At 44.0% G+C, this 12842-nt stretch overlaps 1 protein-coding gene across 4 annotated transcripts in view; it reads left to right on the top strand.

Moving 5' to 3' along the window:
* Window positions 1-12607, top strand: part of VhaSFD (V-type proton ATPase subunit VhaSFD) — a 45722-nt gene extending 33115 nt beyond the window's left edge. For all 4 annotated transcript variants that reach the window (XM_065429768.2, XM_065429766.2, XM_065429767.1 and 1 more), the window contains exons 7-13: window positions 677-784; window positions 2503-2587; window positions 4846-5024; window positions 5460-5585; window positions 6785-6886; window positions 8458-8571; window positions 12464-12607. In XM_065429768.2, the coding sequence (XP_065285840.1) occupies window positions 677-784; window positions 2503-2587; window positions 4846-5024; window positions 5460-5585; window positions 6785-6886; window positions 8458-8571; window positions 12464-12536 (787 nt within the window). In that variant the 3' untranslated portion in view covers window positions 12537-12607. The remainder of the gene's footprint in view (window positions 1-676; window positions 785-2502; window positions 2588-4845; window positions 5025-5459; window positions 5586-6784; window positions 6887-8457; window positions 8572-12463) is intronic.
* Window positions 12608-12842: the final 235 nt, after the last annotated feature.

Genomic DNA, 12842 nt, shown 5'->3' with positions numbered 1-12842 from the left:
AATCTGCCAGCTGCTGAGCAATGTTGGCACCTTTACCACCTCATGTTGCTTTGTGCGTTACTTTCATTGCTGTTGTGCTATTAGTGGAAGCATGTGATATTGTGTGCACATGTTACTGTCACTAAAAACATTACATTAGCTTGCCGGTATCAGGACTGTGATCTTGTTCATTCTCAATGTGCAAGCAGTTCATGCGCTGAGTTTGGGCTTTCATTCACTCGTATTTACACCAGAAAGACAAATTTGTACGGTACACAACACTGGAGTGCAGTTATCTGAACATCTGACCCTTGCTACGCTCTCCATCACAGTGAAACACACAAGGCTCAGGAGATATCGAAGAACATCAGAACAGTACACTGACACTTGTGCCTGTCACTTCAAACTGACCAAGATTGAAAATGTTTATAGCATTATAACACTCCAACACACAGCTCCAGATGTGACAAAAGCTGCAAACAAAAAAGCATGAGCTTTCTTGTTTCATTATTTGAATGCTGTATATGGCAGCCCCTTGAAAATTTTGTTGTAACAGTTTGGTATTTGCGTAGCGGCGTTTCTTGCCTACATGAATATACTCGCACAACTTAACGTCGTTGATCTGGCTGTAAGGCAAACATCGAGGAAAGAGGAGTACATAAGAGTCCATCATGATGTTTTCGTTTCTCGCTTACAGCATTGTGACGGTGCTGGCGGGTCGTGTGAACTTCCAAATTCAGTACCAGCTTACCTTCTGCCTCTGGGTCCTCACCTTCAATGTTGACTTGGCCAAGCGGATGAGCAAGTAAGACCTTGCAGCACTTACTTACTCGGGAGATGATGAGGCTTGTCATAGCACTGAGTTGTAAATAATGGCTGATGCTTCCTGTGAGACTGTGACTACATATAATTATTTTTGAGAACAGTGAACAGGTCACAAAATCATGTGCCAATATTTTGGGTATTACTGTACTGAGCAGCAGGATGCTGGCTGCAGTTCTCAATTTATCTTGGTCAGACTGTGGCCACTTTTGTCCCAGATGCAGCAATCTAGTTTTTCCTTCTATTTTCACTGCCATAATCCATTGCCCTAAATGATTGGAAAAGCTGTTAGTGCATTGGAGTATGGTGTTAAACAGCTGTCGTGGTGTCCCCCACCTCTGTATACCATAATTACAGAAATGTGAAGAATATGTCACTCAAACTTTTCACTGCATGTGCTTCACTCTGCAGAATACATAATGAAGTTGTAATATTACAACATACAAGGCATCTTTTCTTTTTTTCCAGTCTTCTTATTTTCAGTTATTAGGCAATTCACAATTTTGCTGTGCTACGCAGGCTGTTCAAAAGTTAAGCCTGCGTTTGTACTTGCATGAAATGTACTTATTATTGCAGTAGCAATTACAATCGACTTCCATTAATTTGACCTTGACGGGATCGACGAAATCGATTGAATTATCTGGCTAGTCGAATTAAACAAGATGCAGAAAAAACACCAACACACCGCTGGGCACCGTATTGTGAGGTGTCCAAGATTTCCTTCAAGCTGTCCAATTTACCTGGCGGCCATTGTGCCACATCAACAATGCCTGGTGCCTTACCAGACATTTTTGGAAGTGCTCTCAGAAATTACAGATCAGTGAATGAGTGCAGCTAACATTAGCTGGAAATGCAGAGAGATATTTGTCACACTGGTGCGCCCTGTGCACTACGTGCCTGTAAGATAATGCCATATCATTTAGCGCTGATCATTCTTTGGTGATGTGGAAGCCTAATTCTTTGCTGCATCATTAATTTGCTTATCCACTGAAATGGGACGCGCAACGGCAGTATGCTAACATGCTGCTAGTGCAGCACAGTAACCCGGTTCTGGGGAGAGGTGGTACATGCGCTGTGGGCCTAACATAACAGACAAAGCTAAATGGCTCAATTTCTGCATCACACATTATTGCAGTAACTAGCAGTGCACCAGACTTTAGCTCAAGTTTGTCTGAAAGGCAGTGAGAAATTTCGTTCAATGTAACCGTTGAATGGTTCTAGGAATTGAAATTTGTGGGACTTTTTCTTTATGCAGATACATGCGACTCTGCCGGGACCAACCAATCAGTTCTAATTATCCGGCAATAATAATTAAAAGATATTGAATTACTGGAATTTCAGTATAGTACAAGTTAATGAAATTTCATGTTATGCCAAGCATCTTAAACACTCTACTTGATTTTAAACGGCATCAGTTTTAGACAAGTTCATTGTAAATGCTTGTATTGATGGCACTTGCTAGTACTAATGGTGGATGCCATTAAAGGGGGTAGATATGAATAATTGCACCGTTCTAGGCAATCCTGGTTTACTGTAAGTCGCAATTTCAGGAAATTTTCAAATTGTTTGTTTTCAAGAGCTTGCAACCATTCATAAATACCAGGACTGTTCAAATAACTTGTGCGACTGAGCTACGTGAATGCATGAGGAAAATTGCTAAACATTGAACTTGAGAATGCGCGTTGCCTGCTGCCTCTACAGGTACAACATCATACCAATCCTGGCTGACATTCTCAGTGAATCGGGAAAGGAGAAAGTGGCACGGATTATCCTGGCAACATTCAGGGTTTGTAAACTTTTTATATCTGATTTGATTTCTCAAGGGTGTCTTCAGAATGTATGGTGAACTTTCCTTCTGCCATTTAGAATGGTGTATTTTAGCCCTACATTTACAAATAGTGTTTCTGCTGTCACTCGCTGTAGTAGATTAGCAGCTGTGCCATTGCACTGCTGAGCTCGAGATTTTAGACTTGACCTCAGCCACGGTGGCCACTTTTCAATGATGGCAAAATTTAAAAAAAAAAGAGGAAACGCTTGCGTAATTAGATTTAAGCACGCTCTAAAAAATCCTAGGTCATGAAACTCAATCCGGAATTCCCCACGGCAGCATTCCTCATAATTATTTCGACTCATCAAAACCCAGAATTTGCTTTTTTTGCGTGTGTGTTAATAAAGTTAATAAAGGCCTCAAATGTGCAGCACAGCGAACAAACCACTAAAGCAAAAACAGGTTCCCAAAGTGGATGATGTCACATGTGCTGAGACACATTTACTAGTTATTGAAGGGAAAATGAGACATCTGCCCAATCACAGCAGTTATTACAAATCAAACTCATACGGGTTCCTCGGAAGAAAAGCCTCACAGTTGAAGAAAAATTCATCCTGGCCCAGGACTCGAACCTGGAACCACCGCCTTTCCGGGACAGCTGCTCTACCATCTGAGCTAACCATCGAATTTGTCAACAACTCGAAGCAAAGGCAAGAGTTCGACGTAATAGTCCCAGGTTTGAGTCCCGGACCAGGATGAATTTTTCTTCAACTGCGAGTCTTTTCTTTTGAGGAACCTGTATGGTTTCCTTTGTAGCAATTAGCTACATTTGGGTGGATGTCTCATTTTCCCTTTATTGATTACTTCTCTCCACCTTGCGGGTCTCCGCAGAACTATTACGTCAAACTCTTGCCTTTGCTTCGAGTTGTTGACAAATTCAACTTTGCCCTGCTATCTGCTAGCCGCCTGGTTGGCTCAGATGGTAGAACGGCCACCCCGAAAAGGCGGTGGTCCCAGGTTCAAGTCCTGGACCAGGACGAATTTTTTCAAATGCAAGGCTTTTCTTTCGAGGAACCCATATGGGTTTCCTTTGTAGCAATTGCTACAATTAGGTGGATGGCTCATTTTCCCTTAAATAATTACTTCTCTCCACCTTGCGGGTTTCCACAGAACTATTAACATCAAACATTTACTAGATGTGTGAATATTTACAAACTACTTCAAACCTTCATAACTCTTAATCTTTCTCTTTCTTTCACTATGGCTTAAGTGATTGATGGTGTCAACATATAAAAAAAAAACAATTTGCAAATAGAACTTTGCTTTTAGATGTTGTAGCCCTATTTCTTTAATATGGCTGCCACCGTGCTGCTAATTAGTGATCTGATCAGTTAATTCGATCCGTGCGAAAGGTCCCGGCCGGCGTCCATGTATTTCTATGGGCCAAACTTTCGTTATTTGAATCTTAAGTTAGCCATCGCCGGATAATTCCAACTTGACCTGCCAGCATGCACGCGCCTGACCCGTATGGCGACCCCGATAGCGACCCTTTTAGTGGCAGCCTCGGTCTCGGCAGAGCTTAGAGGACAGTCAGTGCATTGAGTACGCACCTTCTCTCGTCTAAAACGCCTATTTTCGCCCCGCCCTAGAAATATTTTAAAGTAATAACCGTAGGTCACAGCGCTTTATTGCGGTATTTACCTGATTATGACGCGCGACTTTTATTTTTCTTTTTTAAAGAAGAAAATTGGGCCGAAAATCGTATGCGCTGTGCATCTGTCACAAAACAAAAACCGCCTTCGCAACTTTCGCATGCTTTGCCGCATAACACCGATTTATTGCGGCGAAACTGACTCTAGGAACCGTGTGGCGAAGCTGACCTTAAAAATCGTGTGGCGAAGCTGACTTTAAAAATTGACCGCCATTGTGCAACAATTTTTCTTGCTTAAACATCGGGCGCGCATTATATTTCTACTTTTTTTAGGGGGTTTAATGTGATTTCTACGTTAGTATACTACTTTGGGCACATAGAAAGTGGACGCGCGTTTGATTAGAGGGCGCGTTAGAACTGGGAAAATACTGCCTAATGAATCAGCAGTGTGTTTTGGTGTTTCTTGTGTGTGTGTAATTGTGTAATTCGACCCGTCGGATAACTCGATCGATTTCGTTGGTCCCGTCAGGGTCGAATTAATGGGAGTCGACTGTATAGGATATCTTGGTGACACTCGTTTTTTTGTGCGTTTCTCTCACTTTGTCCTGGCGTGGGGAATTTGCAGAACCTGATCGAGAAGCCTGACGAGAACGAGATCCGGCGGGACAATGCCATCGCCATGGTGCAGTGCAAGGTGTCGAGGCAGCTTGAGATATTGCAGGGCAAGAAGTATGCCGATCCCGACATTGTGGAGGACATTGAGTACCTGGAGGAGAAGCTTAACACCAGCGTTCAGGACATGAGGTACGCACAGTTGGACAGCAGCAGTACATAAACGCATGCTGCAAAGAAGGAGAATTTCGGTATTTAAGATGGCAGTAATCGGGGCACGCTGTGCTGTACTGACAGTTTGAGACAGTTGGAATTGGTAAAAAAATTTAAAAATTCCAGCAGAACTCACCTGCTGTGACTGTCATGTCACATTGTCACATAACCACCATTGTAAACAATGTACCAGATTGGGCAACTGCTATATGCATTTACAGCTAAACTAATGTGATACAAATCATCACTTATGGTATAACACTTCAGTATGGTAGTTGCACTTGAAAAATTATACTGAATGTTATGTATACTGCCTCGTTGTGAGAATATTGCTCACACTGTGTATTTTCGTCTTTTTCATTGCTGCCCATGCTGTAGCAACTTAGTTTCAAACATCTTTGTTTCTGCTTGCAGTTCCTTTGACGAGTATGCCACAGAGATCAAGTCTGGTCGTTTAGAGTGGGGACCTGTGCACAGCTCAGAGAAGTTCTGGCGGGAGAATGCAGACAAGCTCAACGAGAAGAACTATGAGCTGCTGAAGTGAGTGAGAGGCTATGGAAACTGTGGCAGCTGGATCTATGCGGGACTGAGCAAATTACTCTTTTGTGTTAGAAGGTTTTCCCTGTGGCAGCATTAGGGTACTGCGTTTGTATTTTACTGCATACAGCCACTGCTCTTACCTCAGGCTCCCTGGCCTTTGTGCTAATTACATGGTGTAAAACACTTGTTGCTTAGTAAGGATCGTTGAATACATTACTGGGGTCCGTAAGGCCACCTACTGTTAAGGCATAATTACAAGGCAAAGTAGAGCTAGGTGTACTTAATATTATTCATACTCTGCACCAATTAGGCCCTCCTGTGCAGTTGTCTAAAATGCGCTATTCCAGAAATGGGACAACAGCTGGCAGGGATTCAAGCTTTCTCTCATTATTTATGAATGTACCAATGATACAAGTCCAGTTTCCTGTCACTTATACTTAATGCATCAATTATTTTTGTCTTAATACTTATGGCAACCATTTCCATGGCCCTTGGTCTTCCATTTCTTTACTTTGTGCCCAACGATTCTTTGGTCAATATAAATGTACTTCAGAACTATTGCTGTAAGATGTGTTCACTGTGGGAAAACATTTCAGCAAGGGCCTTTCAGCGTACCATGTTCATCCATGTTATCAGAGGCAACTGTTGTATGAAAAAAAAAAAAGTTTCCAGCAACGACAAGTACTTTGATTCATATTAGGGTGTCCCTAGATGCAATATTAGTGACTCGATTGACCAACTATGCCCAAACACTCATTACGCTAAGAAATCCCCAGTGTGCATCCACAGGATTCCTTGTTAGCAGCAGGCAAACAGTGTGCACATCTTTGTATGTACTCTGGTCACATCTGCAGCGCATATGCTAAGCATGACACCACGAAATGAGAACACCGCCAGAAATGCTACTCATGTGCATCCCTTGTGACAACAGTCTGATGAGATCCTCACTGATAAGATCTCTGGTGAGATCCTCACTGATATCTTTTTTCCAGCTGCAGAACTTGTCTTTCCCAGTAATCTTGGGGCAGCTTTGTAGCATTGCACTTCAGCCAGTTGAGCGGTTTTTTTTTTTTTTCGCCTATTACCCACCTTGCAATGTTCGGAAAGACTCGTTTGAGCAGAAGCGGAAATTGTATTAGAGCATAACACATGAAATTGCTAGAGGAAATATGCTATAAAGTATTGTCTTTTTACTACAGGATCTTGGTGCGCCTGTTGGAGACAAGCAGGGACCCTCTTGTTCTGAGTGTCGCTGCCCATGACGTTGGAGAGTACGTCCGGTACTATCCACGAGGAAAACAGTTGAGTGGGGTTCATTTGCTGATCTCACCAACTGTTCCTTCATTGTGTCAAGCTAATGTTGTGGCATGAGGAGCACTGCTGTGCCTGTTCATTGCCTGCATGAATGTTGCGTACAAGTCCATTAGCATTCTCTCTTGGCAGGTGAGCAGAGCTTTTTCAGAGTTGTATGCATCTGTGTAAAGCAAACTATAAACGTTTAGCTGAAGACCTCTAATGGTGAGAAAGAATACAACAGGACCCTGCTGCTGGCAATAGCAGAAAATAAGTCATCTAGGCTCTGCAAGGATCGCATTTATGGATAAATATGGTTATGTTGACTGATATCTCGGTATACTTGCTGTAGCAAGTCACACATATAGTGAGATCTGGCATAAATTATGTTATTGTGTAACATCGTCGCTTAATTCTATCCCTCTAGGCTGACCGATAGTAAAAAGTGGCCATAGAACCTTTTTTTTAATTATTATTTACAGCAAGAAGTGCTTGAAATATTGGTGCAAGAAGTTGCTCTTTCCTTATGGAACGTGCCTTTTATCTTTGGCACTGCTATCAAGCTTTAAACTAAAATGCATTTTCTGAGGCATTGTCCTTTACCTTTGGAGTTTTTCTTTTTCCTTTGTCAGAAGTCACAAACTAGCTTAACAGTCATGCTCTCTAACTCGGATCACGTAAGACGCATGTCACCTCCCTCCTTTTATGGAGGTTTGAGAGAGGGTGGGATATTGGTGGGAGATGAGCCTTGACAGAAATGTGGAGCGCCTGACGTAGTGCGCATGGCACCTTTTGCGAAGCGAGTGCATGCCATTTCTGCTTCACTTTTCAAGGAATCATCTCATTTCACCAGTGATATATTCCATGTTAACTATGGTCAGCACTCTCAACTTCTCTGCAAATAATTAAATTCTGTATGCATTCGTGCCAAACATGTTCCTCCTATTTTATAATTGTTGGTCTACACCGGTTCTATCTGCCACCTGCCAATCACTGGTAGGAAAGGCACAGCAAACAACTCTTCCATTACATTGGGTGGGCACAAATGCGTTTCCGCTTCAATAAATGTTCTCCCAGTGCGTTTCAGCAATTTCTTCTTTTATTTTTATGTTTAATGGGTTATTTCCTGTATTTTCAACAGATAGTTACATGTTGAAAATTAAAACTAGAGTCGAACAGAGTAACTAGTTGGGCTTGTTGGTCGAGCATAGTTGGAGGCTACAGCACGGGAATCGATGGAGACAAAGGAGACACACAAAGTACATAGACTCAGCACTGTATGTGTACTTTGTATGCCTCCTTTGTCGGTTCCCGCTCTGTAGCCTTCCACTAAAACTACAGACTTTAATTTGTCGGTGTTAGTATAGAGTTTCCCTCAGGAAACTTTAATTTCCTAGAACAGAGGAGATTGTGCTCAAATTGGTTAGCATGGCAAGAATAAAATGCCAGTGACTATACATATATAATTTAGAAGCACTAAAGTGGAAATGCGGAATGATGCTTGCACTGTTTTTGCCTGCAAGGTTGAGCTGGTAAATGTCCATCGTGTAACGCTGGTTCTTTGTATGGTCACTTTCAGTGTTATTGAGAAACTGGGCGGCAAGCATCTTGTGATGCAACTGCTAGGCCACGAGGACCCCAATGTGCGGTATGAGGCTTTGCTCTGCGTCCAGAAGATCATGGTGCACAACTGGTAAGGCAAAGTGGTGAAACGCTAATGTAGCTACTATATAGGTATATTGTTTATAAAGCTGTTTGCGTAACCATTCTCTAGTGGCTGACTAGCCAAATGTAGCATACCACTCGCTCATAGTCCCACTTGTTCACTCACTCAATCAGCATATTAACCTATAGATTAATCAATCGGTAAATTAGCTACTGCATTTACTTTCCATTTACAAAAAGAGTAAATTAAGGTAAAAGCAAGGACCCTCTAATTGCAGTTTGAGAGTCCCCAAACCCCCTACATTGAGTCAAACTTAGATTCCACACACATAAGTGATTTTGGCTGTCATGTGCAATGGTGTGTTGGCTGAAAAATGAGCTGAGTTAAAGCTGAAATGCTGAAAAATGAGTTGTATTAAAGAAGTCCTGAACCGCATTTCTTTGAAGCCTCAAAAATGCCTTTGAATGAGTGTGGTACCCCCAGTGTAGTACCAAAATAATTTATGAAAAAGATCTGAGTGTAGATATTTCGAGCGCTGTACAGTGAAATCTCGTTGATACAATTCGGCTAAATACGTTTTTCGGCATAATACGTTTTTTTTTTTCGTTCCCGGCCGATGCCCTATAGAGGTAAATGCATTTTTGTACGGCTAATACGATCGTATTTCCACGTCGGTTTGGATAATACGATCCCGGAAACGTCTTCTGTATGATGATAACATCAGAGCCAGTCCTTTGAAGCGGGTGGGCAGAGCTACTGAAATTAACATCGAGCGAAACGACAGGCACGGCGGACTGAAGACGCGGCGACGCGCGCTTTGTATGCTCGAGGCTTGGCCTGGCTCGGCTCGGCTAGAGTCCGGCCGTGCTTCTGCACAGCGCCTGCAGCAGTGTGGCGGCCTCTGGGAGCAATTTTCGCAAGCTCGCACACCAAACGCACCGAAGGTATTTAGCGCCATCTATCCTAAGACATAGTACTCACGGTAAAATCACGTGACCAAGAAGCAGTGATTGGCGCATGCATTGACGATGCTGTAGGCTTTGTTGGCTTTGTGCTTGCCATTTCTCATTGCCATTTTGGTGTTTCGAGCGTTCAGCTTGCACTTCGCCCTTATCGTTTCTTCTGTTTTGGTGCCGCGTTTCACCCGTGCGCTTCACCATGTCTAGAAAGCGTAAAGCGTTATCACTGAAAGAAAAACTCGACGTCCTAGCAAAAGTCGACGAAAATCCGCAGAAGAAACGTGTCGACCTGGCACGCGAACTTTGTTTGCCTGTCTCCACGCTGAACACGATCGTCGGCAAGCGAGAAGAAATTCAGAAGAACATTCAAGTCTTCGGCGCCGGCGTGAAGCAAACAAGGGGCGCCCTGTCGATCCTTCGTGGCTGCAAAACGTAAAAGTAATTTTCCTGCCGCCCAACTGCACCAGCCACTTGCAGCCCCTAGATGCAGGAATCATTAGAAACATGAAATTTCACTTTAGGAGCTTGTTGATCAGACGCTTTTTGGCCAAGATTGACCGGAAAGATGCCAGCTTGAAGGTGGATCTTCTTGATGCCATCCATTTTCTGGCGATGTCATGGGATCGCGTCAAACCTGACACCATCGCCAACTGCTTCAAGAAGTGTGGCTTTTTTTGTGCACCTGGCGATACTGAGGAAAATGGAGATGACAGCGCAGAGATTGACATCCCGGACTGGGGTGACCTCAATGTCAACGCGTCTCCGGAAGAGTTTGTATCGGCGGACGACCAACTGGCGACATGTGAATTGCGCACCGTCCAAGACATCATTGCAGATGTTACCGCTGAAGAGGAGAGCGACGACGATGACAACCAAGACGCTGGAGATTGCAGCAGCGATCGTCGGCCATTAAGTACTGACGGTGCTCTCGAAGCTTTGGACGGGCTTCGTGGCTTTGTCGCGTCTGCGGAGCTCAGCAAGGAAACTGCTACTCGTTTTTACGAGTTCCAGAAAAGCTTGCTGCAGGACTTCGAAAAGCAAAAAGTGCAGCGCAAAGTGACGGATTATTTTAAAGTGCTTTAATAAAAGCAAGTTCTGTGCCAAGTATGTATTATTCGCGATCTTTTGGAGTCCGTTTTGGATAATACGATTTTTGGATAATACGTTTTTATTTTCAGTGCCCGTGAGAATCGTATCAACGAGATACACACGAGAACACCGGTTCACAGCGGTAGTCGTAGACGTTAGCTCCCGGCTTACGCACGCGTGTAGTGTCGCAACAGAATACCCCGAAACAGCAGAAGAGGTAGCAATTGCGCTTGCGCTTACCGACCCCCTCTGCGAGGTAGTTTTTAGCTACTCACAATCCGCAGTTTGCAACTACGCGCGGGGGCGCATTTCCTCCGAAGCTCTCCAGATTCTAAGGAAAGCTGGTCGACAGCACTTCGATAACACCGCCATCATATGGTTTCCAGCGCACGTCGCCACCCCCACTGATGAGGGCCTCATTAACTTGAACGAGGTAGCACACCGCTCTGCGCGAGAAGTGACCTGCTGCGCAGAATCGGAGACCGCCTCTTCGAGTTCAGAACTGCTGGCTCAAAACACGCGAGAACGCCTGGTCAGGTACAATGACATCACCAAGCACTACCAGCTAGGCAGGCGGTTGTTGCCCCCACCTCACCCCATGCTGAAATGTTGCCAGGCAGTCATCTGGCGACAATTGCAAACACAAACCTTCCCCAGTCCGGTGCGATTGCAGCACATTTTCCCCGCGCAATACCCGACTGCTCTTTGCAAATTATGTCAGGAGACTAGAGCGACGCTGTCACACATGTTGTGGGAGTGTCGGGTTACATCAGCTACAATGGCAGTAGCTCCGGAGGCTCTTGCGTCGAAGTGGGCCGCCGCTCTGCGCAGCTCCAACCTCAAGACACAAGAGTGGGCTGTCCAGCAAGCCCTAGAGGCGGCGACGAGGCAAGGCCTCGAAGTCCCCTCATGGGAGACCTGAGCCCGGGTCGTCGAATTTGCCGGATTCAGAATAAAGTTGTTTCCATCCATCCATTCAGGGCCCTTTTAAAGCTGGTTTTCCACATTAGATCAATCGAATTGCCAGCCGCATGACTCAGCGACACCTAACTGCATTTCAAGGAGTTAGTGTGCATTCCTCCTATGTATGATGTGACCCATCGCTCCTCAATCGCACAACACCTAATTCAAAAATCTAATTGGGTCTTTGAATTGGTCTTTGGAGTGGTGAAATGTGCTAATCCGCCTTGAGAAAGAAAATACGCTGGGCTGCACAGTAATGTAAATGTGAAGATTTGGGGGTTTTCACTCTGGTGGCGGCTGCGTATGGTGCAGCCAAGTAGCGGGCCCTATCTCAGAAGTGATCTGCGATGGGGACAGAGTACATTGAGTGCTGGTAGCTTCATGTGCACTGTGTTCTCGCCGCTTAGTTCCCGCTGAAGTGAGAAGCAGCATGAAGGTCAATTCACTTGCTCCTGCCGCCACACTTCCTCACGCCAGTGTTTTGGCAGCGAGTGTCCGCATTCATCGAATGAGATGTGTTCATGTTTGCTTGTGCATATGTGACACCATGCTTGTTAATTTAGTTAGTAAGCGAATGCCTACAAGTTTATGCCGCCGATAAAACTGCTATTCTCACTTCATATAGCTGTCTAATAATTTGCTATCACAATCGGTGCGTTGCCTTTTGGATGGAACTGCAACTCTTGTTTAATGTAGTAAAATTATCGGAGGGACCAGTGCTCTTCCTGCTGCTCTTTTTTATCTCCTAAAGTGTCTCGTTTTTCTGCAAGCGTTGCTAATGTCACGTGTGTAAATGTTTGTTTAGGTATGTGGCCTAATTCGCCAAAGTTTCTTTTAACTGCCCGATTTTTTTTACTCCCATTTTAATGTAATGGTTTACATAATCCTCTTTCCTTTTTTTTTTTCAGGGAGTACCTTGGAAAACAACTGGAGAAGGAAACTAGCACCTCACGTCCAGCACAAGGCCCAACCAGATCATAACTCATCTGGACATGTTACTGTGCTTTTTAAGCCTCAGGAGGGGATGTGTAATAAACCTGTGTATTTATTTATCCAAAGGCACTTGAACCCACCGGCATTCCTTAAGCATAACTTTGTGGGTTTTTCTTTGGTTAAAATGTTTGAACTGGCTGCTCCATGCACATAGTGCAAGAGTGACATTCCAAGTAAAACTGCCATTGCACAAGTACTTACTGAAAACAAACTTTTGTCTTTCCATTCTGCATATATAGAATATTCTTCGGTACTATAACTGTTCGAGTTCTTTCTGGATTTGTACAGTGTGTC

Source organism: Dermacentor albipictus, chromosome 1 (genome assembly GCF_038994185.2).
Source record: "Dermacentor albipictus isolate Rhodes 1998 colony chromosome 1, USDA_Dalb.pri_finalv2, whole genome shotgun sequence".
Taxonomy (NCBI): domain Eukaryota; kingdom Metazoa; phylum Arthropoda; class Arachnida; order Ixodida; family Ixodidae; genus Dermacentor; species Dermacentor albipictus.
Note: the sequence above shows the minus strand (reverse complement) of the source record. Positions and strands in the feature narration are given on the sequence as shown.